This window comes from Numida meleagris, chromosome 2 (assembly GCF_002078875.1).
Source record: "Numida meleagris isolate 19003 breed g44 Domestic line chromosome 2, NumMel1.0, whole genome shotgun sequence".
Classification (NCBI taxonomy): domain Eukaryota; kingdom Metazoa; phylum Chordata; class Aves; order Galliformes; family Numididae; genus Numida; species Numida meleagris.
Genome location: NC_034410.1, coordinates 109,753,065 through 109,780,567, shown reverse-complemented (window position 1 = coordinate 109,780,567; position 27,503 = coordinate 109,753,065). Strand labels below are relative to the sequence as shown.

General features: G+C 40.8%; 1 protein-coding gene across 9 annotated transcripts in view; it reads left to right on the top strand.

The window, feature by feature from the left end:
- Positions 1 to 26,671, top strand: part of PLAG1 (PLAG1 zinc finger) — a 52,413-nt gene extending 25,742 nt beyond the window's left edge. Inside the window, exons 2-8 of one of the 9 annotated variants that reach the window (XM_021387164.1) lie at positions 554 to 733; positions 2,176 to 2,245; positions 2,816 to 3,038; positions 4,900 to 4,964; positions 15,598 to 15,697; positions 19,364 to 19,722; positions 20,300 to 26,671. In XM_021387164.1, the coding sequence (XP_021242839.1) occupies positions 19,481 to 19,722; positions 20,300 to 21,563 (1,506 nt within the window). In that variant the 5' untranslated portion in view covers positions 554 to 733; positions 2,176 to 2,245; positions 2,816 to 3,038; ... (1 more) ...; positions 15,598 to 15,697; positions 19,364 to 19,480 and the 3' untranslated portion in view covers positions 21,564 to 26,671. The other 8 variants (XM_021387163.1, XM_021387162.1, XM_021387167.1 and 5 more) reach the window with 8 other exon arrangements.

Genomic DNA, 27,503 nt, shown 5'->3' with positions numbered 1-27,503 from the left:
GCAGTTAAGTGCAGTAAATGCACATTGCAGTGAGTTAGCTTCCTCTCTAAGGCATCTTTGAGTTACTGGCTTATAATGTGCTAGTTTGTTCTCTGCACTGTATTTCTTCCCACCTGGCTGTCTACCCATGTCGTTCTTTACTCCAGGATCATCCTAATTAGAGGTAAATGCTCCATACGTGTTGGCTCTTACTTATGATAATGATTATGAAGAGGTTGGTTGTGGTGATTTATTGGTTATGAAGGGTCTGCGTAGTCTCTGGAATTGTGTGGCCTCTGGTTCATTCATGTCTGACACTACTCAGATGAAAATCATAGCGGGATGGACAGGTACAGGCCAGTGCCCACATAAATGAGAGCCAGAGGGCACACCTGGAGCTGGCCTCAGGGGTAAATCAACACAAAAGGCTGTAATGGATCTGTCAAATGACAAGGAAACACAATGAGATTCTTGCTCAGTGCCCTCAGAAATTCTTTGGGCTGGGGTTCTGCCAGTGACATTGCCACCAAATCCAGGAGTGATGTATTTATTTTTTTCCCCGGATGGTGCACAGTGCCACAGCAGAGGCCTGAGGCAGCCAGGTAAAAGCCCAGCAATAAAGGTCAGTAGCCTCACCTATGCCATACTGTCCAGCCTGGCCTGGGCTTGCTGGAAGCACTGACTCATCAGATGCGAGCAATACCCAAGAAACAACCGCAGGATCCCGCAGAGACTGGAGGAGGAAACCGATCCAGTAAGTACTGCATGCCCAATTGCACAATAATTTCACAGTAGGGTTTGAACTACTTTTTCTGGAGTGGAGAGCTCTGGCTCAGGTAGCGGCCTTCCACTTGCAGTTCCACTCGCAAGTTCTCAAGTGCAGGTCAGGCATGTCTTTATTTATTAGCCATGGGTTCCTCATCCACACATACATGCTCTCGCTCACTGGCCACCTCCAACCTTCTGTGCTACAGCTGTGATTCCTACATGTCTTTGCTTCTCTTATCCTCTCACCTGAAGAATAACAACCTTACTATTGGTTTACTCCTTTCCTATCTCAAATTCTTTTACATCAAACACAGTAAATTCCATGCAGCCCTCGCTCAGCTAACTTTGCCTAATTACCAGCCCTGGTTTGCTGAAGTACTTCTTGGAAACTTTACTGTCAGTTTCCTTGTACCTCCTTCTTCTCCTTCCCCTTGTTATCTGTGCTCCCTACACTCCCTAGCTATCCCATGATGAAGTTCTCTTTGCTGCCCAAGTCTCTGCAGCTCAATCCCATAGTTCCCTACCCTGTTTGGGAAGCCTAGAGACCTCTAGAAGGACCGCAGAGTTGACCCTGCTCTTGATGCTGGTGTCAGGAGCTCATGGCTCTCACCCTGCCTGCCCAGGGGAGCCGGGGTGCTGTGGGGAGGGCACAGGGCTAGGCACAGCAAAGATCAATTACTTCCCTGCTGAGCCAGAGATGTGGCACAGCTCTCCTTCATTCTCCTTGGCATCTCAGCTTCTCACCTGGGTGGAAGGAGAGAGAATTCAGAGGCTGGAGGGAAGTGGGTGTTTGGGGGAGGCACAGATGCAGTGGATGGATGGTGTTACGTGGGACTCTGTGTTTCCTCCTCGGGGCTGCACCCCTCACATCTGTACTCCTCAGTGTCATCTGTGACAAACCTGCACTGATGACATGGGATTTATTAGTGTTTCTCTCTTTGGTACGAGACCTCACAAATAGAAGAGTTCTTGATCACACTTCTTGATGCTTACGCATTTTTTGTACTGTGTGGTTTTCTTTCTCTTTCCCCCCTCCATCAACTGACACAGCATCCCCCTCCGCAGTCTGTTTTTAAAGCAGCTCATTTCTTTGCCGTGCCAGGTCCCAGACGTGAGTTGCACTTTTCTGCCTCCTTCCTCAGCTGATCTGATCTCCTCTCATTTCCTCCTCGCTAATCGCAGCCTTCCCCAGCTTTGGTTATGCTGCCCCCCTGCTCCAGACCTTAGTCATGCTCGGAGTGTTTATAAATCTGAATGCAGCCTCAAATATAAAGCTGTGCTGTCGCTGAGTTTCGTTAGCATGCTCAGTCTCTGCTGAGGGCGAAGCACTCAAGGAATTTCAGACTGCTTTGCTTTTGTAAAACTTTATTTAGCGTAGTGGAGTTGTGTATATGTAACTTCTAGTACAGATTTGTCTTAATTTTGCAGCGTGCTTTTCAGTAACTTGTAGGAGCCACAAAGAGTGTGTGGGAGGGAGGTTTAACACAAATGTTGCAAGGTAAAGGAGTTCCTTCTTTTTTTTTTCCTTTTTTCTTTTTTTTTCTTACCCCCTTCCTTCTAGGAAATGCACACCTAGTAGTCCTGGATGAAGCTTGTTAATAGGGAGCTTTACAGTGTATTATCTCAGCTTACCTATTGTCTGTAGAAATGAAGCCCTTACATCTCCCAGGAACTTGCCAGAGAGTAATAGCCTTCAGCATAAGGACAGCTAGTTGCGCATGTAAGCAGTTACAAATGCAATGCCTACTGTCTTTTTTTTTTAAAATACAACCTAAACCCTTTATTTTCAAATGCCTGCCCAATAGAGTCTGATGATTTTGAGTTTGGAAACAGTAGCGACCAACTTACCCCATCATGTATGCCCCAGAAAAACCTATAACAGCATATGTAGTATGTGGCAGCAATTTGGAAAGCATCTTGCAGTTTTGAAGAGAACACGGTGAAAAGAAAAGTTGGGGGAAAAGAATTTGAATGTGGTTGAGGGAGGAAGCTAGTTAGCATTATTAAAGTAGTTTGTAATGAGTGGGGTGTGTAGTAACATCTTTTATTTTTTTCTGATTTCTCTTAGCACATAAAAAGCTGCAGCCCATATGAAGAGGGGAATTATTAGCTAAAAGATAGCCATCAGATTTCGGAAGATAAATGAAAGGTGGATCTGAACCTTGAAATTGTCAGCTCAGCAGGAGGTTGCAAAGGCAGAGTGGTGAAAGGAGGGTCTCCTGCAGAACTCCCAAGAAGATTGAAATGGATTGTGAAATTCTGGAAGGGGACAAGAAACGGGCAATACAAAGGTGCTAAACATAAACAGTTATAACACAACACTGGTCAAGTGCTTCTCCTCTACCTCCAACACCCAGTAAAACATAGAGATACTCTGCATTAAGACCACTTTGTTAGCTGGATTAATTAGAATTCTTTTCTGACAATATTTGGAATCTTGTGTGTATCATCTAGAGGAGCACTCCTTGCAGTACCTACTTTGTTTTTTAGGTCATTATTTTTTCTTTGGAAAAGCACCATCATCTATATCAGTAAATAAATCCCTTTTCTAAGTACCTATCTGAAACATGAACTGAATACATGACCAATGTAAAACTCATCCCTTCACAATATTTTAAAAATAAAATTAAACTAAAACCTTTTCGATTGCAAATTTTTCTCTAGTCTATAACTGCTTTCCCACAGCAGGAAAGGAGCTCAAGCATTTCATTGGAGAGCACGTTAGAGGAATGCACTCTCTGGGACTCACAAAAGCATCTCCATGTTTCCATCTGCCCTCCAGGATTTTTTTTTCCCATAATGTGCATGAAATATTGCTGCATACCATACAGTCATAAGACTGTTTTTTTGTCACCGTCTTCCTTCCACCTTTCTGGAAGCCTGCCCTGTTGGCAGTCTGCAGCTGTTCAAGGCAAAGTCTTGCATATGTTTTTCTCCCATCACTTAATGTAGGTTTGGAAATCAGGGAAGCGTGGTCTAAACTATTTTGCTTTAAAAAACAAAACAAAACTCTGCACTGGTGTCTTGGACTGTGGAGAATAAACATGACAGATCTTTCATCACAGACCACTCAGTACTGATATTGGTGAATGCTTACTGTGATCAGCTATGTCTGGCAGAATGTGAAGGAATATGCTTAAAGCATGTGTGTTTGAGAAGTGGAGGTAGAGCAGGGCAACAGGTATGTGTCTCACCTCCTGCTTCTGTGCCAGTGAGGAACCCTATCCCATCAGAGCTATAAGTGACCTGCCATGCATTGACATGACATGGAACAACCTCCTCTGCTGCTGGGAGCCTTCCTGGTTTGGTTGCCCTGCCAGTAATGAGCCAATTATCTCATGATTAATGGTAAAGCTGTTTAGTGGCTACCTGCTAATGACATTTCATCTGGCTGATAGGAGCTCCCAGATTTGTTTGCTATTGGTGCAGCTCCAGAATAGACTCTGTATGGACTCTGGGGAACTTCTGCCTCTATTACTTGAAACTTGTAGCTGCTGCCAATCACCTAATTCCAAAAATCACTCTCCAGATGACTACCCTGGATACTAACTGCTTGGCATTTCCTGTGACTGCTTTCAGTGGTCTAGGTCTAAATTGTGCATTATTTTTTTTAATTGTTCACTAATCTGACATAAAATCTCAGAATTCTTATCGATTCAGATGTGCCCCCCAAAATATGCAACATGACAAACTGAATGCACCTCTTGGTGCACTGAATGGGAAACGGGAACAAATGCAGAGCTATGTCCTTGTCACATTAACAAGGATGCTCTCTTAACAAAACAGCTGGCAAACGCTGTGAATTCTACACTGTTACGTATATGCTAGTGTCATTGCTCAGATGAAGGATGTGGAGGAACCAAATCAAATTTACCTTCAGTGCTTGAGCTGGGCAGGTTCTGAAAGCCTTGCTGATGGCAGCTTGTTGTAGACAACTGACCAATTTGGAGAGAGATATGCTTTGTTGCTTCACATTTTCCCTTGTTCTGTGATCTCTTAAGTCATTCACATACACATGGCAGTTGAGTATTGCCTGAGACATAAAGCGGCAGAACTCATCATATCTCTCAGAATGTATGTTTTGTTTTTTACCCTAAGTATTTTGCATCTTTAGTTACTCTTTCCTAAGGCTTTTGTGTTTTATCTCATAAGGTTGTGTGATACGATCATCCAACATCAGAGCTATAGCGGTAGTAGCGAGGCCATCTTGACTAAATGTAAGTGACATTTCATTTAATGTAAAGCTACAATAATCTATTAAGTTATTTTCTTTTCAGATAGAGCAGTGGTTACTTGACTGTAAGGTATCTTGGAGGATTTGCTTGGAAATTGCGCACTCTTTCTTAGTTTTCATCTTTCTTTGGGGCCAGGATAAAAGAAGCAGAGGAGACAGGGCAGACATGATCAAGGTTTTAATTGAAATAGCACCAATAAATAAGACATCCAAGGTTATATTTAAAAAACAAATCAACAACAACAGAAAAAAACAAAACACAAAATGAACAAAAAACTGGCAGTGCTAAACCTTGTCACAGTTTTCAGCCCCAATCAGTGTTTTTCAGGCTGTGTGAGTAAGAGTAGGACTGGGCTTCTCTGTTCTTTGGCCTGCTGCATAGTTAACACATGAACTCAAGATGTGACGTAGGTACTGGGAAGACTACTTTTTCTCTCAGTCATTTCATGTTTGTCATGAGTTGTCTGTTTGTCCCACATGTAAATTTCCCAACAGTCATAGAATCATAGAATTGCTCAGGTTGTAAAAGACCTTTAAGATCATCAAGTCCAACCACAACCTAACCATACTACCCTAACTCTAACAACCCACCACTAAATCATGTCCCTGAGCACCACATCCAAACGGTTTTTAAACACATTCAGGGATGGTGACTCAACCACCTCCCTGGGGATCCTGTTCCAGTGCCTTACAACCCTCTCTGTAAAGAAGTCTTTCCTGATATCCAAACTAAACCTCCCCTGGCACAACTTGAGGCCATTTCCCCTTGTCCTGTCACCTGTCACCAGTGAGGAGAGACCAGCCCCGCTCTCGCTGCAATCACTTTTCAGGTATTTGAAGAGAGCAGTGAGGTCTCCCCTCAGCCTCCTCTTCCCGAGACTAAACAGCCCCAGTTCCTTCAGTCTCTCCTCATAGGGCATATTCTCCAAGCCCTCTGCAAGCCCTGTTGCCCTTCTTTGGACCTGCTCCAGCACCTCAAGATCCTTTCTGTACCGAGGTGCCCAAAACTGAACACAGTACTCGAGGTGAGGCCTCACCAATGCCGAGTACAAGGGCAGGATGACTTCCCTAGTCCTGCTCACCACACCATTCCTGATCCAAGCCAGGATGCCACTGGCCTTCTTGGCCACCTGGGCACACTGCTGGCTCATATTCAGCCGACTGTCCATCAGCACACCAAGGTCCCTTTCCGTCAGGCAGCTTTCCAGCCACTCCTCCCCAAGCCTGTAGGGTTGCCTGGGGTTGTTGTGACCAAAGTGCAGGACCCGACACTTGGCCCTATTGAAACTCATTCATTTTACCTTGGCCCATTGATGCAGTCTATCTAGGTCCCTCTATAGTGCCTTTCTACTCTCTGGCAGATCAACGCTCTCTCCCATCATCATAGGTCTTGCCCTGTTGGAGCCACTTCATCACTGATGTGGCACCGAGATTTTTCAAACAGTTTCTCCCACCCCTTTGCCCCTCTTATTTGATCTTGTGTTGGTGAGGTGGGTATTGACCTTTTTTTCCCTCCCCACCAGGCAAAAATTATACTGGAGGAGAGGATTTCTCTAAGCCCAAAGGGCGAATCACTGCTTAGATTATTGTAGTCCTCTGTTTTTTGACTTCTCATCCATGCTTTTTTTATAGACTTTGCTATTTAAAACCTGTCTCTGCCTTTTAGCACCCTGTTAATTTCTCCATCAGGGCCAGTTCCTTTGTGCTGTCTGCCTAGCCGACCTTCAGGTGAAATTACTGAACTCTTTCATGAGTTTAACATTTTCAGCTTAAATGATGAGCGTAGTACAAAGTAGTGTGAGTAGTGGCTGTTTTTTTTTTCTGTGCTGTTCCCTGTTCCAGTTCTGACCATCCCTCTCTGGCTGAACTGCACAAGATTATGTTGTACGGTGATAAATGTGAGTGGAGTTTATCTTCAGTTCACCAGTGTCCTTGTGAAATCCACCTTGTAGACCAAGCACCAGAAACTTTTTCACTCGACAGATTACTAAAGCTATTGAAAATATCTTGTGTTATGATTCAAGGTAGATGACTGTCTCAAAGAGAAAAGCTTTTAACTTTCTGTCTTATCTAGTTGTGTTCTGTAGCTTAATTGTGATGTCAAAATTGTACATCTTGAAGTATGCAGGTTTAGAAAAATGTTTGGAAATGTAAGTATGTAAAACACAGTTTTGGGGGTGGTCTGAGCCAGGCAGACCTGCACCAGGCAAATCTGAGATTTCTGTCAATTAATTTTGGTAGAAGCTGTAATAAAGCATAGAATCATGGTCACCTGGTGACCATGATTATCCCGGAAAAGTCAGAGTGATGTTTTTAAGAGAACTATGTCTTAGGGTCCAGTTCTTTGAAGGCATCAGCAAGAAATAAAGATGTTCTGGTTCGAAATTCCAAGTGAACTCTGTCAAAGGCTTTTTGAGGAAGGTAAGGAGCTGTAATGTAAGAGGGAATGCCTTTAGGTCTTTGCACAGATAAATGGCAGATTAAAAGGTGGGATCAAAGGGTAGAAGTGAAAAGAAAATTCTCAGTTAAAGGTGTATCCCAGTTACATTCCATGGAGGTCTATGCTGTTCATTGCATTCATAAATGATGTAAGTAAGGGATAAGCAAATGGGTTAACGTTTGCTGTAAAGAAGGGAAGGAGCTGTGAAGAACAGTAGAAGGACATCTAAAGTTCTGAAGACTGTGCAACAAAATGAGAGATGAAATTCAGTGTAGATAAATGAGGATAACTGAGGAGCACATAGGTGATTATGAGTTTGATCTCATTTATTACCACAGAGGTGTAAGACTTGGGGATTGTGACTGATGATTCTCAGTCATCGACTCATTGATCACCAAAGCACAATGCAAATGATAGGAGACATTAGAAAAGAAATAGAGAGTAAAATGGAGAATGTCATTATGAGAGTGTAAAATCCATGGTTCGCTTGCATCCTGAATGCTGTGTTCACTTTTGCTGCCTTCTTCTCAGAAAGTATTTATTGGAAATGGGAGAGGCTCAGAGAAGGACAGCAGGGATGATGAGATGCATGGGGTTGCTTCCAAGTGAAGAATGCTTCTGGAAACTGAATTTTTGGTTTGGGAAAGCAATGACTTGGGGACAACGTCATGAAAATTTTCAAAGTCATGAAAATTTGCAAAATCAGATACCTGCAGAGGAAGGAAGAGGACTGGCCGCTACCTTTTAGAACCAGAAGCTGAGAGACGGCCACTTCCAAGCCTTTGGAAGTAAGAGGATCTCCATAAAACTGGTAGTGGAGAGACCTGTGAGATGATACCTTCCATTGTCTAACATCAGTGCTATGGTTATTAAAAAGGGATGTGGTTTCTAAGGCGAGACTGAACTATTGCTTGGAAGGATAATGTACTGAATGTTGCTAAATTAACAGAAACCATGTAATGGCTCGGGAAGTCCTCGACATCAAGATAGCTGGAAGTCAAAGGAGTGTTGGTGGGAGATATCATACATTCATTACCTATTTTGGCTATTACTAGAGACAGAATACTGGAGAAGATGTACCATTAATTTGGCTCACGCACTTAACTCTCATCTTTTTAAGAGATCTGAGTGTCTTGTTTTACTCTTGGGACAAAGGAAAATGTTGATAGTTATGCACATGAGTTAATTCTTCATTGTGTTAATGTAGGATCTCATAGATGCTCTTTGGATATGTGTTTATGTTTACTTGTACATATACAGGATTTGCTTTTGATTAGAGTTTCATGTAAAATTGACATGGTCCTATATTCAGATTGGTTACTACACAAATTTTGCTTTCATCGGTTTAAGAATGAATGCAGATTGTTCCTGATAGATTTTTTTGTGTTTTTATTTCATTTTTTTTAACTCTAAAATATATAAAGGCACTTTTACATGTTTTAAACACTCTAAAAGTAACTACATCAACATTGTTTGCATCATAGCCTTTCCAAACTTTTTAGAAAAATATCTATGCAGTGTTATAGAAATTCTTAAAGCATATAAAAACCATGAGCATAAGATGGGTTATCTCTAAGAAAACAAGTTATCTCTTGTTTTCCTTGATTTAGTCCATAATCAAGAATCCTTTGGAATATTTAGAAACCAAAACTGAGCTCTCAAGATTCAAAGTGAACATGAGTGATTTAAAATATGGAAGCCCACAAAGAGATGCCGGGTAGTATTGTGGTAGTTTTATTTTTTCTTTTGAAATTACAGACTATTAAGTCATGATAAAATAAACTTTGGTAAATTCATGTTCTAGTTTTCCAGAAACTTAAAAAAAAAAAAAAGGCAAACACAACAGGATTTTATGTAATACTCTTTCTAGTGTTGCATATTATAAGAGTGAGTTATTTTCTAAAATTAAAAAGCTGCTTGTTCACATTTCATGACTGTAGTACAGCTTTTTAGAGTTGCAGCTAGTTTTATAATCAAGAAAAAAACTGTTGCATGTAGTAGTCAAATCTAGATAAATACTCATCTTCATCTGACTGCCATTATCCCAAGCAACTTAGAGATTTTTTCCCCACAAAGTTTGCTTTATTAAGTTTAAAATAATAATGGATATATTTTTAAAAGTACATATATTTATCAGATGTTTACTGATGAGATCTGTTTGCTTACTACTGGAAAAAAACATAGGCTGGGGCATTTGTTCCCGTTGCTTATCCATCTTTCTCACTAATTTGAAAGGATGTGGATATTTTTCTGCAGTCAATTTTATGCAGTTTCAGAAAGTTTCTCTGCTTTGTGAATGTGTTTCAAGGAAACAAAATCTCAAAAAGAATGTGTTAAAGTTTTGAATTGATGAAATATCTCAATTCTTACATTGTCCTGCATTTTATGTCATACTCTTTGCAGCATAATCATTATTGCATATACTAGGCGTATGTGATATTGGTGATAGGACAAGGGGGAATGGTTTTAAACTTAAGGAGGGGAGATTTAGATTCTATGTCAGGGAAATTTTTCTCTGAGAGGGCGGTGAAGTAATTGCACAGGCTGCCCAGAGAAGCTGTGGGTGCCCCATCCCTGGAGATGCTCAAGGCCAGGTTGAATGGGGCCCAGAGCAGCCTGAGCTGGTGCTTGATCTAGCAGCTGGGAACATTGCCTATGGTAGTGATATGGTGGTGATCTTTGAGGTTCCTTCCAACCCAAGCCATTCTGTGATAGGCATTAGCAATGTGCTGTCACTAACAATAGACTAAAGCGGTAGCCTTGTGTGAATTTCACTGCTTGTGTTAATTTGTTATGTTTTAGCTGTTAGACTGTTTCCCCCAAGGGTGAAGTCCTATGTGTTATAATTTTAAGTCACTCTTATGTTTATACCCAAGATCACCAGATAGATAGTTTTGTTGTTTTGCCCACATCATTCCACTCTCCTGCAGTAGCTTTTCTCCTGCTGCGTGCTTGGATTTTGTTTTGTCCTACTGCAGCCTGTGTGTGCTCTTGCTGCCATGGTCCTTCAGCGATCCCTGCACAGGATAGACTAGAACAGGAATCCATGCAAAAAGATTCTTCTGAAATTGGTTTCATGATAATAGGGAAAAGCCCTGAAGTTCAAGATAAGATAAATACAGCCTTGTATTAAAAGACAAAACAAAACAAAAACTCAAAACATTATTGGTTCTTTTGTGATTAGTTTGTGTATGTACACATGCTCCTCTTACATTAAATGCTTATTTAAAGTTGGGCCCATGCCTACATCTTTGAACAGCTATTTACAATATCTGGTATCCAAAACTGTAGGAGGCCAAGTGGCCACCCACCTGTCAATGTCATTTCATCACCCACTGGGGCCTCCATGTGTGTTCCTTGGTCTTCTCACGTCTTTCTTTAGGCTTGCGAGAGAAGAGCGACTTAAAAAACCTCAACCAGTTCTCTGCTAGTACAAGATAACGTACCTCTTGGCTCTCTTCCTCTCATTGCCATCCTGCACGATGGCCGAAGGCTGTGCTCTGGGGTTTGAAGTCTGTCCCTCCTGCCTTTTGGCAGTACCGTGTTTATAGACAGTCATGCCAGGTGTCTTTGCTTAGGGGTGAAACGTGTGCGTACATGTTGCTTGCTGTTCAAATCTCTTCCAAATTACACAATAAAACAGACAGAAAATTAAATGAAGTATAATCTTGTGGAACTGCAGGCATGAGCCCTCTTGGCCTAGGTAGGCGCCCTGGTTAAACCAGCTTCTGGTTATCAATCTCACAAGAACAAACTGGGGAGAATCGGCATCTTCCTACCCAAGACGGGACTGTCCTTCTAAACACTGGCTGCAAAGGTGAGCAGGCTTTGCTGTCTGTTTCCTTTAAAAAGTGACATGCTGTTCAAATGAGTGTGTATCCGTTCACCTGCCAAGAACAAATAGTGATGTAGACCCCAGTGTCTGTCAAAAGACTGATTTTAATTCAACACTGAGAAAGACACTCCTGAAGTCATCAATACTTCAGCATCTTTGCCAGTTAAGCATGAATTTTTATTACAAGCTTGATCATTTTCAATGGTCAACTTTTCCAGCTGAGATCTTCCCGTACTGTAAGTTCACTGTCAGTAAGAAGTATCTGTGGAAGACCAAGGTTGGAGGCTAGACCTTCTGCAGCTACTTTGAGATGAGTCTCCTGCTGCAAAACTCCAGCATTTTCTACAAAGTCAGATGGACTGAAACCTACCACTTGCCCCACAGTCAGTACAAGCCTGCAGTAGGCATGGGTGGCCCTTGATGATCCAGGGAGGATGCCTGAAGGCTGCAGGTTCCAGCATGCTGTCCTGGAACGGCACAGGCACTTTGCTGGCCCCTTCCAGCAACTGACCTAGCAGAGGAGTTGGAAGGAAAAAGGGTTAAATCCACACCTCTGCAAACGGAACTGACCACTGCCAGAGCAGGAAAGGTGAGAGCGGGCTAAGTGATGCTCCTTCTTCGGTTGCCTTAACCCAGTGGTAGATTTCTTCATCTTCAGGAGTCCTGATGACACTTACGCAATTTGAATGGCCCTGGTTGACACACGCAGGCCTGATGAGGAGTTTTCTGGTTCAGTTCTGCTGCACTGAAGTGAAGGTGCTGCCTGTCTGCCATCTTAGCTCTTCTGTGCCAAAGGAAGTGGCTACACTGACTGTCTCCTGAGGCTTCCTCCAGCTTTGCTGCCCTTGCTGTCCCTGACCAGTGCTATCACCCTGACAGCTCGCTGTGCCAGACTGGGTTTCCTCAGTCAGTATTTTTGCTCTTCTACAGCTACTTACTAGTCCTCTGATATAAAAAAGACGAAAAATGGCTACTTCCACTACAGTAGTTGTGGTTCTTCCATACGCATTGTCTACAGAGACACCAGATCTTTTGTCCTTCACTCTGAAAGAATCTTTACTCCTTGGTTGCAAATCTGAGAGAGGTTAGACGGGGCCATCCTTGTTTTTCTCTGTTGCCACTCAGCAGCAGCAGCTCTGGTCTTTCTTGACTGCACATGTTCAGCCCCAATCCTCCCAAACTAGGCTGTCAGTCAATGTTTCAGCTCTCCTATCCTTACACCATGCTCCCAGGTAGGCCCATGTATTTCCATCTCACATTAGGTGTAGTAGTGGTGAGCACAGCACAGTTTGGGAGTCCTTTCCCTTGTGCCATTCATGGTAGCAGTCGTGAGGGTTCACAGGCCCAGTCTGGATGGATGTTAGTGTCTTCAGAGAATGTGATCCTGTTCATGTGAGTACGTGCTCACCTGGGATCTGTTTAGACAGCCCTTCTTAAAGAATCATGCTATCTGTAGGGTAAGTAACCACTTTTCATTTCGTTTACTTAAAGAAATATTTTAAACCCAAGAGGACTCTGTAGTACCATTAAATCTTCTATTCTGTCATTATCACAGCTAGCATTTTTAGGACCCTTCTTCTGCTTCATAAATAGATTAATTTCAAGAATTGAAACTCCATGCACTGTTCTGTGCAGTGACACTTCCTGACAGATACTGTGTTGTCAATACTGTCCTCACATTACAACCCTTTTTTGTAAAGAAAATGTTTTCCTTTGTTGTTCTTGGACACTCTCAATAAAAAAAGAAATGCAAGTTAGGAGGAGGATTATTAGTTGTGTTTGTTTCATTATCCTTTTAGTGTACACATTGAATTATGTTTTAAAACATTTATAAGTGCACCTATTTCTTTGGATTCTTAAGGATGACCGGTGAATTTTGAAAAAAAGAATGACTTTATTATCAAAAGCAGGAATAAAAGTTATGGGCGGCTTTTTTTTTTTCCTTTGACTCTTTAGATGCTGTACATTCAAATATAGTCTAACTGGCAATGATCTGGATGTTTTTAGGGTTGGCAAAGTTAACACCTGACAGATAATAGAAGATCTGAAAAATTATTAGAACTATAGTCTGACAAATTAAAGAAGTATTTTATAAGTTCCCACGTGAGTTTCAGGCATGTGCATACGACAATGCATTTTGCAGTGCGGTGCTTCTCTGCCTCACGTGGATGATAATTTAAACTTTAGCATTGATTAAAAAACTGTTTTTATCTCATTTGATTGAAAACTTGGTAATGCTATAGGCAGTTACAAGAGGAATGGTCCATCTTTGTCCAGTATTCTGCCTTAGAGATTTTCTAGCACCAGAAGCTTCTGAGGAGGGTGGTCTAAAAATCAGCATTTTAGTGGACAACTTTGGTATTCTGTGCATAAGAAAGTCTTTTAGCAGATTTACTGCTGTAGAGTATAGGATTTAAATATATATAATAATTTTCATGTGCTCCTGTCAAATGTGATGGATGTTTTCATTGTTCATACAATCTTCTTCTCTCTTGTGTGTATCTTGCTAAGCTCTTTGACTAGGCAACAGTCTTGTAGAAGCTGAGATCCCAGCTAACTGTAGGTATAGAACTGCCCGCATCTGGATCCACTGCACTGCAATTGTGCTTTATTTGTAAGGTAATGAATAAGAGTATCTGACTTTCCTCCTTCATTCAGTTCAGCATTTCAAGTACATCTGGCATTTACCTTCCTTGTTTTCTTGTTCCAGTTGCTCCAGTTTCACCTGCTTTGATAGTCTTCCCATGCCTCTGATGACCTGTCCCTGAGGCCATCTACTTTTTGCTAAAGCTCCTTCAGATGATGTGAAAATTCGACACAATAGTTGTTTAAGAGTTGAGGGGGCGTTATATTATTGTAGATAGAATTTTTTTTTTTTAATCTGGAAATAATCTGAAAATACCAGTAGTGAATGGACTAAGTCCCTTCGGACATAGTTCATTAAATTTTTGTGGCTATCTGAAATGTCTGGTTATGATGAACTACTGTAGTAGGTAGAAACTTGTAGATAATGAAGCTCTTCCTTTCTGCTGTGACAGAGTGGGAGATGTTGAGGTAGGCATCATAGCATAACTGGCTTATAATGGTCTTGCTGGGAGACTGCGCAAGGAGTCATCAGCATTTTCTCCCCAGAACAAAGTGATTTTGGTGAGAGTTGTGTCCCCACACTTTCTCATTAGTTAAAAACAAAGCTTTGGGTTTGTGTTTGGGTACTGCACTTGTTTCTACCACCTACCTGCATGTAAAAAGCCCCAGATAAACTCCCTTCAGCTGCCAGAAAGCTTCAATTGGTTACTGTGAAGCACTGTCACCTTTGATAGGTATTCAAGCACACTGGTTCTCTCATGTCCATGATTACCTGCAGAGGAAGCTGGGGTAGCACAAAGCTAAACTTGGTACCCAAAAAGAAAACTTCAGTGGAGAGAATGAAAAATGGGATGGGAGAATTGTATAGAGGGCAATGCTGCATTATGCCACGGCTCCTACCAGATACCTTCTGCCTGATACTACACTAAGTGTACATGTGCTGTAACGGAGCTTTTCCCTTGCATACCTGGATGAGTTGGAGGGGATAAGTCTGTCCCTTAGAATGAGGCATTGAGCGTGTTTCCAGTATATTCCTGTAGAATCCAGGAGGCCTTCTAGCAGGAAAAGGAAGATGTACTGCAGTTTTTATAAAAGGATAGTGGCAGGGAAAAGGGAAATGTAAGGGAAATTCCAGAGAGGCCCTCTGGATTTGCTCAGGCACACCTAGACTTGCCCTCTATTGGGATTTACCTGTAGCATGTACATCATTAAGATGCTTTATTATTTTTTAAAATTAATTTTATTTTCCTTTGCAGGTCACCTTTTAAGCTGCTATTTCCTGTATAATTAAGCAGAATGAAGGCATTAGGTTCTAGTAGAGTTGGGCCTAATCCAGAAATCTTCTCTTATTCAGTCTTTTCTAAGTAAGAAACTCAAGTCTGGGCCCAGTGTTTTACATGTTTTGCTGTTATTTCTAAATTACTTGTGGTCTGTGGATTTTTTGTTTTTAACTTTATTGAAAACTCCTTTGCTTTTGTCTAATTTTATCTCTTTGTATTACTGTCCAGCGTAGCATTAGTTGAAATGATGTAAGTATATTGGAAATTGAAGTGCATAATTGCTACTGATAATGCAAGAGCAGTTGATTCATACAGTTTATAATTAACAGTACATAATGTTCTGTGCATGGATTGGCTCTATCCCTTTTAACTTTTCCTTTCTGATTTTTTCCAACTCCCAGTCTTGCCACATTCCAGCCTTTCTGAATATCCTGGTTTAGCTAGAGTCTAGTCCATTCTTCCTTTTCTTTTTCAGACCAGTAAAAATGGGAAGTACTGGATTCTGGTTTCCTCCAAGAAGAGTCAGCGGAACTGGTTAAGACCAAAATCTGAGGACTTTAGTGGGCAAACATCAGGTGTGCATTGAACAGAAGCTACTTTATTCCTGCTTTAAGTATAAGCTTCTCTAAAAATAGTATTATATATGAGCTTTTGTGTAATGTGTTTGTTATATTTGATACTGCATATAATCACTCATCCTGCAGTTGTGAAAGCACCAATAAGAATGAGGATTTTAAGTGATAATTATGTTGAGACACAAACAGGCAATATTACTCATAAAATTCTTTCAGCTGGTCTTTGGAAAGTGTAATATTTGAGGATCAGTGTTTTTTTAAGTTGTATCTCCATTGCTCAGTCTATATATCCACAAGAAAAAAGTTATTATTTACTATTCAGAAATCAGTACTGAAGTTCTTAATTGCCTCATCTGTTGAGAAATGATACTGAGATAAAGAATGCTTACATGTTTTTTTAATAAAACACTGTCATTACCAAAGATTGAATCCATACTATATTTGTTCTAATAATGCATTTTTAAGGACACTTAAACACAGTTCAAAATCAGCTTAATTAGTTTTGACCGTAGAGAAACAAAACTTGAATTGTTCATTCATACAAATGGGCTGAGTTACATCTGGTGCAGCAACTAAGTTACCTAAGGTTTTGGAGAAGATGAAAGTAACATAATATTGGCCTGAATATAGGATGGCCTCAAGCCAGGGATGTCATCTTTGCAGTTAGAACAGGAGTGAGAAGTTGTCAGTGCTGTTTATATTAACAGTTAAACTTCGTATGCTGTTCTACAACAAGCATGACTTTGCATGAGACCCTGCGCATCGCCCTTTGCATGACCTAATAATATCCTGAGTCTCTCCAGCCTGATGCGTGTTCAGCTCCCCCTGACCTGCCCCTCAGCTTTACCAGATTACCCCATTGTCTTGTCCTTGGATGTTCCTACCCCTGTGCAGTGCTCCCCACAGCTGTCGATGCCCCACGCCTCAGAATTTTGTCTACTATCTCCTCTTGTCACCTAGCAGCTAACCTTCCCTGCATCCTACCAGTCCTGCCTGTTTTTTCCTTGTCACATGTTGAGCATGGAGGCCACCTGCTGCTATGTCTCAGCATCGTCAAATTAATCATGCTCCCCTACAGCAAGCGGTAGAGGTAGTTCCCTTCACTATTTGCACTAATGCTACCTGCCCTTCTCAGGCTAAGTGGGGATTTTGCAAAGGAGTGGTGGCCCACAACAACAGAGCAGGTGCTTCAGGACGCTCCTGGAGATGCTGCTGTGCAGTGAGGCCGCATAGGTGCCCACAAGACATAAAAGCACTGTATATAAGCATAGAGTCTGCTGGTATCTTTTTGTCCCCCAGAACTTCATTTGTCCTGAGGAAAATGACTAGAAGTTTCATTCTATCTTCAGGCCAATGTACATAGAAGACCAGTGCGTTCATTTATGGGAAGGCACAACAAATTTTATTTCCAGATCATGATTAAAATGCATATTGAAAAATCTTTCAACCTACAAATTCATCATCTGAATGAGATTCTCTTCTTAATTATATTAGCAGCTCCATTGAAGTCTTTGGAATTGGTCTTCGTTTACTTTTGTTGCAGAAGTACTTTGATCTCAAGTCTCCAAACAACTCTTCAATTTTTTTTCACTCATAAGCTAGAAAGTCGCTTATGAGACAGAAAGTGAAATTAAGCTGATTCTTTGAAGACCTCTGCATGTTCCCACTCATGGAATTGTTGTCCCCAGGCTTCATGCCATGAGTGAGAATGAGTCAGAGGCGAATCTGAAATAAGAGTCCTTAAAGAAACACCTTTACTGTTGCTGGGTATCTTAAAAGAGGTTAGTGGTTCCATGTAAATGTAGGGGGAGCAAAGGTGGTCTTACAAAACTTCTTGCTTTAAGAGTGTAGTGCAGCTTAATCTGCCACTCAGAGACAGTGGGGTTGAAAGGTAGCAAATTTCCATCTTGGTCTGCCAGTGTTTCTTTCCTTTTACAAAGACGAGGGAGAGGTTACGGGAAGGAGGGAGGAAGAGGCATAGACAAAGATGTTACTCTGTATATGCGTTTCAAATGGAAATCTCAAATCTGAGGCATTCATAAAAATGCACATGCAGATATTAAAAAGACACATTCCCTTCTTCTCTACCTCCCTGCTGCCACGCCCCTCCTGTACTGTCATGGCCTGAGGAAAACACAGGCCTGCCTTCCTCCTCGCTTTCTTCCAGCAATGTGCTGGGCTATGGCAGGGAACTCGAACCCTACCAGGCCTCCCCTGCTGCCGACTGGGATGAGTTTGCTTTGCTTACTGGGGAGGTGGCACGAGTCCGGAGCAGCTGCTGCCTGGTGCTCCCTGCCTGACTCCTGGCTGCTCTGCTCCACCTGTCCTAGCAGCTGCCGGCTTCCCTGGCCCCACTGCAAGCGGACATGGGGACAGCCAGCCACCAAGCCCTCGTCTCAGCCTCTGCCCCAGTCTTGCTGCCATCCGGCCCAGCCCGGCCTGTTCTTGCACAGCTGTGCTGGTGGAGGCCAGACTGGATGGCAGCTGCAGGGCTGTGACACCAGAGTGGGGGGAATTGCCACTGTTGTGGGAGGAAGGCCTAATGTGGGGCCTTTCAGCCCTGCCCACTGTTTGCATTGAGTGCAGCCCTCCTGCCTCCCTCTTCTCTGCCCATGCTGCTGCAGACCTCACATTTGGCCTTTCCCACCATGGATAGAGCTGGTTTGGGTATCTAAAGTAGCAATTGCGCTCCAGTGATTCTGTCAGTGACTTCTGACAATGGAGGATTGTTGAGTGCCCTGTTGTCGCAGGCACCCAGTTGCTACTATACGTTACCAGATCACGAATTTAAAGTCGTCCTTGCCAACAGATCAGATGTGAGCATTGCGCACCTCCTGTAGCTGAAGGCTGCTGGTTTTGTTCACAGTTTGCAGTACATCAGGAGGGGCTAGGTTCCTCCTGGAGGACCAGGAGCCTTCATCCCAAGCTAACCTCAACCTCAGCACTTACAACCCTTGCACCTTGCAGGGTAGTGTGAGGAAGATGCAGGTTTCCCATGCTGGGCTGATAAAAAGCCTAATCCATGAAGTTTCTGTTACTGACACATCACATCTCCGTTAGCAGAAGAGAATTTCACTTGGCATTAGAAATTATTGGAAATATTTGCATTTTGCTAGAATAGACACAGAGTGACCAAAATTAGCCTGTATACCAGAGAATGTGAGCTTTTCACCCCCCAGACTGCCAAAAAAAGCTGCTTTTCATGTAGATTTTCAAACTCCCAGTTGCATTTCAAGATGTACAGATTTTAATTTTGATAACCGTGTATGTGCATGTGTGCGTGCATGTGTGTGTATGTCTGTACAAACACCACAGGCACAACTTTAATTCCTTTGAAACCTGAAGCTGCCAAAAGCCGTCTTCATACGTTCTGAAGTGAGTTCTTTGTCTGATGCCTCCTGAAACCTGACAGAAACTTTGCTGTTCTCCATCAGTGCCTGAGGGGAAGGTTGTGAGGTGTAATTTCAGGGCATATGTGGATCTGTTCATCCTGAGCAATGCATTGTAAGAGTTGCAGCAAATAGTGTAAAGAAACCTACAGGTATTACATTAGACCAGCTGAACCTAATTTTATTTTTAACTTTTATTCAGAAGCATCACATAGCAAGTAAACTTCAGAATTTAAGTTTAGTTACAAACTAGTTGTTTCTTATTTTTTTTTTCCAGTCCCCTTTTGCTTTCTTTTACGACCACATGAAACTTGAGAAGCCATCTAAAGCTAAATCATTTAGTGGAGTTGGGCAATTCCCAAGTGTCCAACAAGAAGGCCTGGTTTAGGCTGCGATGGCCACTGTCATTCCTGGTGATTTGTCAGAAGTAAGAGATACCCAGAAAGTCCCTTCAGGGAAACGTAAGCGTGGTGAAACCAAACCAAGAAAAAACTTTCCTTGCCAACTGTGTGACAAGGCCTTTAACAGTGTTGAGAAATTAAAGGTTCACTCATACTCTCACACAGGAGAGAGGCCCTACAAGTGCACACAACAAGACTGCACCAAGGCCTTTGTTTCTAAGTACAAATTACTAAGGTATTAAACTCTATTTATCTTTCAGATTATATTATCTATTTTATGTTGGCCGTGTTAAGCCGTGTAAAAGTATATATTTGTGTACGCCTTCAGCTGATTGCAGAGAGGATGTGTTAATTAAAAGTAGCCATTGGATTGTTTCTAGAAATCTAAATTACATAAGTTTGCAAGCTATTGTCTTTGATTTTGTTTCTTAATTTGTTTTCTGTTTTTGTTTTCTGTTTGTTTGTTTTCTTAATGAGAATAGAATTTTCATTTGTATAAGGAATTGTCACAAGAAAAGAGTATGGACTGAAAATTTTTGGCTATGGACTTTTACACAAGTACTTTCATACTTGCCCATATACCCCTGTTACAGTAGCTAAAACCCACCAAAACTAAAGTGTCAATTTAAGAGAAATGGCTCGTGTTTTTTTGCTATATTTTAATTTGTCAAACTGTCTTTGTAGTGTCATGCTTTCAGTTAAAAGGTTCTGTTGAAAAGCAACCTTAGTGTAGTATTTAGCTGCCATTAAAAAATGAGCACGTGTGTTTTTTGATCAAAATAATTACTTACAGAATATATCTGTGTTTAAAGGCATATGGCTACTCATTCTCCTGAGAAAACCCACAAGTGTAATTATTGTGAGAAAATGTTTCACCGAAAAGATCACCTAAAGAATCACCTACATACACACAATCCCAACAAAGAGGCCTTTAAGTGTGAAGAATGTGGAAAGAACTACAATACCAAGCTTGGGTTCAAACGTCACCTGGCTTTGCATGCTGCAACAAGCGGTGACCTCACCTGTAAGGTATGTTTGCAGACTTTTGAAAGCACAGGAGTGCTGCTGGAGCACCTAAAAACTCATGCAGGCAAGTCATCGGGTGGAGTGAAGGAGAAAAAACACCAGTGTGAACACTGTGATCGTCGGTTCTACACCCGAAAGGATGTCCGTAGACACATGGTAGTGCACACTGGAAGAAAGGACTTCCTCTGTCAGTACTGTGCACAGAGATTTGGGCGGAAGGATCACCTAACGCGCCACATGAAGAAAAGTCACAACCAAGAACTTTTGAAGGTCAAAACAGAGCCAATGGACCTTCTAGATCCCTTTACCTGCAACGTTTCTGTGCCTATCAAGGATGAGCTGCTTCCAGTGATGTCTTTACCTTCCAGTGAACTGACATCAAAGCCATTTACAAACACTTTGCAATTAAATCTCTACAACACTCAGATTCAGTCCATGCAGAGTTCTGCATCCGCACACCAAATGGTTGCCACATCATTACCATTGGGAATGCCTTGTCCAATAGATATGGAATCTGTCCACCCTTCGCACCAGCTATCATTGAAATATCCGCTCAGTTCTACCTCATATGCAGTGTCTATGCCTGAAAAAGAACAGCCTTTGAAAGGGGAAATTGAAAGTTACTTAATGGAGTTGCAAAGTGGTATGCCTTCTTCATCCCAGGATTCTCAAGCATCTTCATCAAAACTAGGCCTGGATCCACAAGTAGGGCCACTAGATGATGGGTCTGGGGAGGTTTCCCTTTCCAAGGGCTCCGTTCCTATTAGTGAACCTCTAAACACCCCGTCATTGGACTTTTCTCAGCTGTTCAACTTCATACCCGTCAATGGCCCTCCCTATAATCCTTCTGTTTCGGTGGGAAACCTTGGAATGAGTTATACGCAGGAGGAGGCACATTCTTCTATGACTCAACTTCCACCACAGACACAGGATCCACAAGATCCTAGCAATAGTATAGGTCTTGGGTCTCTGCACTCATTGTCAGCAGCTTTCACGAGCAGTCTAAGCACAACCACCACCCTACCACGATTTCATCAAGCTTTCCAATAGGATGTACAAAGCTGGCTTGTTACTGTCTATTTGTAGAAATGCCTTAGGTGACCATTTTTAACTTAGTGCCTACTATAAGACGTTATAAATTCTCTGCTTTTGTACAGTACCAATCTCATGAAGCCAGTAAGAAATTTAAATTAACTTTTAAAAAATGTTTTGAAAGTGTTTATTCTCAGCTGTGTTTACTTTGTTGTTTTTTTTTAAAAAAAGTCTCATTGTATTGTTTTCATTTTCACTGCCAATTGACACATTTAAAATGTCCACTAGGAAGTCATCCCAAGCAAACTTTCAACATGCGTCCCTTTTTTTGAAACCTTTTCAACCTTACAGCCACTCTGTTTTGTTGACATCAGTGGTGGAACTACCATTTTTACCTTTTATATGTTACAGCATTTGCAAAGGATCCAGTTCAATCATGTATCACAAAGGTTCCTAAAGATTTGGGAAAAAGTTTCTCCGGTCCCTTTCCAAAAAAAAGCTCTTCCCAAATGGTGATATTTGATCTGTTCTATAATGACAAATTTTAATTTTTAAATAAAGATAGAATTCAGATTTTTCTGAAAATTTGGATGTGTATATATAGAAGTCCATATATACACATGTACATATATATAACATTTTGACTTATATTGAAGTCATTATAAAGGGTGTTAAGGATTTTGCCATTTTCTGGCTTAAATTTTTGAGGTTTGTTATGAATATTGGAAGAAAAAAATACAGTTTCATTTTCTAAAATCATGGCTGAACAGAACTTCAACAGAGAATCTCTGCTTGCCTAACTGACAAAAGTTTCAAGTTGAATTTGGAACTGTGTTGTGCTTTCATGACTCTGGTAGAGGAAAACAGGCAAATTTAATGGCTGATCTTGAAATATAAAAGTGTTGTAATTTAGTAATGCAGAATATTTTGTCGCAGTTTTTGTTTTAATTCTTAACTTGCTGTTTTTTCTCTTTAGTAGCATAGAAAGAGTACTGCATAGGAATCTTCCAATAGTGTACTCATGTTTGTAGGTATCAGTCTTCTCCCAGCTGCCACCACCAAAGGGTGGATCAAGTCCAGCCAGAAAGTGTGTATCTATTTTCAGTTCAATATTAGCGTGCAGTCAGAGAGTGAATGTAAATTTACAAATACCAGTTTGGGTTTTGTTTTTTTTTTTTATTGGAATGAACTTTTCAGTTGTGTTACATGGTGTGTTATGTCCTCCTAAGCAACAAGTTAGATGTTAATCATACTTTCTACACCTGGGTACTTGGTTAGGGACTTTTTGCCCACTGCCAAGATTTAAAGACAGGACTCTTAGGAGTGAAGTAAAAGCATATTGCTTACACCACTTTTGCCTAATGCAATATTTTCTATTCCCCAACCCCTAATAACCAAAAGAGGAAAAAAGAAAAAAAAAACAAAAACAAACCTGTGATGCATGAAAGCAAACTAGAGTTGCTGTAATTCAACAATAACACGCTTTTCCTTGTCATTTTTGTACAAGGAATTAAAAAATAGAAATTGAGTACATTAGTATCTCTCAAACAACAATGAGGATTCATATAAGGTTTTAAGTGGTTAAACTAAATATACTTCACAGAAACAAAAGTTGCTCCCATTGAAGGAGCTTGTGCTCCAGATGTTTTATCAGTAGCTCCTACTTTTTTTTTAATTCTAGGAGCAATATGCAGGTGTAGTTTTACTATTTTATACATATATGTATTTAAATTTTATTACTGAAAGATAACATTTTTATAAATGTGTTTGTGTTCCAAAGGCATTAAAATAAGGATGTATTAATAAGGAAAATACCTTTTGAAATTCTACAAACTGCTCCTAGATTTTGGGGTTAGGAGCTTGTTATCTCAAAGTGGGCTTTTAGCTCTGCTTCATGACTGCTTCCTCTGGTTTCTATGAAACAGATCGCTTGCTTACTTACATCTTTAGTTGAATGATTTGTTCAATATTGCTTTTTTTTTCTCATCATCTTTATAAAGGAAAAAAAAACACAGGTGAACAGAGCACAAGGTGAATGCCACAGAATGTATTTCTGGTTAAAAATCAGCAACCACAATGCACATAGGGACAACTTGGCTTTCTACTGGGTCTTTTCAGACATTTTGGGATGAAGATCGGTGGCCTCCCTTCCTGCGGTGTGCTGTGTTCCATGTGAAGCAGAGCCCAGCAGCTCCCCATGAGCAGAGGGATGCCGTGACGCTCAGCTCTGGCAGCGGCTGTGGAGTGGATGGGTCACGCTCTTCTTCCTGGGTATGATGCACACAGGCCCTGGGAGCTTCAGCTTTGTGAGCAGTTTTTGGATAGCCTGGAGGGAGCTCCTTGGTCACGTGTCACCAATAATTTCCATCTCCTCTGCCGCTGCCAGATACTTCGCCAGACTGCTCGCTGAGGGGACTTGATGTGGCACATCTAACACTCAGCACAGGGCAGTGCCACCTGCTTATCTGTCCCAGATGCTGATTAGACTCGATTAAAAAAAAAAACAACAAACACTTGGCCAACACCCAGTTCTTAGTACTTAGCCGGAGTCCTTACTACTTGGTTAGTGCCTTAGCTTCCTGAGAAGGGGTTGACATTTCACTTCAGAGGTAGACGTACATTTCAGTGGAGGAGCAGGGACCTCAGACAAGGTATTGAACCTCATTCAGTCAGGGCTGCAGCCGGCAGCTGTGCTCGGCCTGTGCCTCTGAGCTAGGATGTAGGATGGTGTGGAAGCAGATGTGACACTGTAAGCAATATTAACACGTTAGTGCTTTTGAATATCATTTAGGCAGAGTCAGTATTGGCCACTACTAAAATGTCATTTTTTTAGACCCTGTTTTCTAGGTTTCAGATTGATACTTTGAGGGAGGGGGGAGGGCTGGCTGATCGTGCACCACTCTTTGTGCAACTTCTAAACTTCTAGTGAGGTTTGTTTTTTTGTGTTTTTTTTTTTGTTCTGTTTTGTTTTGTTTTGTTTTTTTAAATATATATATTTTTGTGTACTTGTTGCTTGTGCTTAATTTAGTAGTAAATTGTGGAATAGAGTGATTTATTGTTAATTTGGCAGTAGCGGTTTTTAAAAACCATATACTGACTGAAACATGAGCCAGAGCTGATTGCTTTATTAAGCTAATAATGAATGTTAAGAGTACATATTTTCAGGATCATTTGCCTAGTGAGCTAAACATGTATTATAGGCCAATATTTTTTAAAATAAAGCTTGGTCAACCTCTATGTTACACATATTACAAGATATAGCACTTTCAAAAGAAAACCTAAACCTTTTAAGAAAGTTTCTTACAGGTTATGCTTTTTATTATAAAACCTTTTATTATAATTTGTTTCAAGTGCCATTAGATTACATATATGTAGGCCTTTGGTATAATGCTTTGTGTACAAAATGGTAGACATTGTAATTTTAAACAGGTACATTTTTACAGTGTTTTCTTATCAATTTGCTATATTGCACAGAACCAGTGTGTCTTTCTTAAGGGTTTTACAATGGTTTTTACTAGGTTTACATGTTTCAAACTACACTGTCTTCTACTGCCATTTTGAATACCAGTCAAAAAAGAAAAAAAAAAATTGAGAGTTTGTCCTCACCAATTGTAAATTGTGTTCTCTGGAGTTCTGGATGGTAACTATTGCAAAACTATTTAACACGCAGTATTTGATGCAGATTTTTTTATCATATGCTATCAACGCTATGCTGCTGTCTGAAGTTAACTTAGGGCCTGATCCTGCGTCCTTAAACGTCAAGGGGAGCAGGGCTGCATCCTTTGTTATGTCTGTCTCATACACTGGTTTAGCAGCTCATCCTGTATTCTTCTCAGTCTATAGATAAGCCTCCAAAATAAATGTACTTACCTGGTATGTAGTAAACTGTATAGACTTAGCTGCCCATCCTGCATCTTCCCAGTGTACAATTAAAACCATAGGCATTAGCATTACACTCAACGTACACATAATGCCACAGTAGTTCAAAATGTGTTTGGATAGTCCCAAAGCTTTATGTAATAAGAGTGTCTTACTTTGTTGGAAGGCAGTGTCTTTTGATAACAGTTATCTAGCCCTGGAAGTGACACAGAACTATTGCTAATCATATGTAAACACTTTTCAGTATAAGCTTCAGTGGTACAGTTGAACCAGAGTGAATGTTTATCTCCTCAGAAACACTCCTGCAATATTGTTATATTGGATCATGCTGCTAATGTAACTTGGGATACAACTCCTCTCATGGTGCTACAAACCTCCCTGTCTCATTCAGATGTATTTTTACCCATAGAAAAAAGGACTATACTAGACCTATAGTTGTATGATATATTTTTATACTGTGACTTAATTTGTCATTAATGAACTTTGTACAACACCACAATGTATTCATATGCACTTGCAAAAGTAAAATGTTGGACATGCAAATTTAAACGCTGACAAGCCCAGCTCTTGTTCACAAAAATACATGATATAGTTAAAATTAAATGTGGGCTTTTTATATGGTGTGGAGTGAAGAACATACTATATATTACTAAAAGCTTCTGAATTTAGACAAAAACTGGGAAAGAGTATATTGGGGAATGATGACACACCCAAACCTGACTCGGATTGCTGAAATTATATTTTTTAGCTAGTGGGAAAGTTGTTCGGACTCGAATGCTAAAATGTTTTAATGATAAAATTTTTGAGTCAAAAATAGAGAAAAAAGAACACAGAAAACCCTGCATTCCAGACTGAATTTGTGTATGTTTCTTGCATTTAAAATTTGCTATCCTGTGATATGGGAAATTGAGTTGCTTATCATGTATATGTACTTTAAAATGTATTCACAAACTACTGTTGTATTTGTATAAAATATAGACAAAAAGATTGCGTATATATTTTTGTGTATAAGCTCTGTAAAATAGCAATCACATTATGAAGCTGCAGCAGAACTTCATTTTAAACATTCACATCCAAAGAAACAGACTATTTATTGTCCACATACCCTGATTATAAAATATACCTTGCTGCTATTAAACAATAGTGCTGCAGCTTCTTGTGGCCTACAGTGTTATGTTTGCTGTACAAAAATATGTGAACTCCACAAAATATATCAATAAAATTACAGAATGGTTTTAGTTAATGAATAACTTATGCCTGGCATTTCAATAGATAACCTCGGTCTGCATGCTTGGGTTTACAGTAAGTAAGTTTACATACATCCAGTTTTCCTGGGTGCATTTTTTCTGATTTTGCAAAGGTGTAACTGTGTTTTTGACTGATGACTGGTAAAATGTCAGTTTTTCAGAAAATCTAAAAAGCATAAGTTTCCACGTTTTATGATTTCGCCAAGGAACAGATTGGATGATGCCACTGTGTCTGTGACAAGACAGATCCTAACTGAAGAAAGCAATTGCATTTGCCATCAAACGGCCCTTTGAAATGCTGTGAGAAGCTGGAAGGTGAGTTTGGGGTTCTCATATGGGAGATACGGGCGAGTGATTCTCTCTGTCACTTCAGATGAACGCAAGTAGTTCATTTTGATCGTTACAGTTTGTAGGATAAACTGTGAGACTGTGGCATGTGTTACAGACACAATACGTGGGTTGGCTCTCTGATACGCTTCCAGGAGAAGCTTCATTGTTTTGATACCACACACCTCCCGTCTACCTGTGACACTGCTGTGGAAGCCTTGCTGACAAGCCTGACTAATGCGCTGAGGGAAGAGGTACTACGAAACCAGACGAGCAGCCTACCCACAATTGCAGAAAGTTGCAGAAAGTGTTCTTTTTCCATATAGCCCTTTCCCCAGCATGAACTGTTTGCCAGGAAAGTAAAAGGCTAGCATTTGGTGTGAAGCTGCTTCAAATTCACTTTTTGTTGCTCTTCAGAATGTATATTGCTAATGCCCTGCTCTTCCAGTTCTTGAATTTTTAGATTTTCTCCTGTTCACTAGTCTGAAAGAAAGGATCTTCCCAG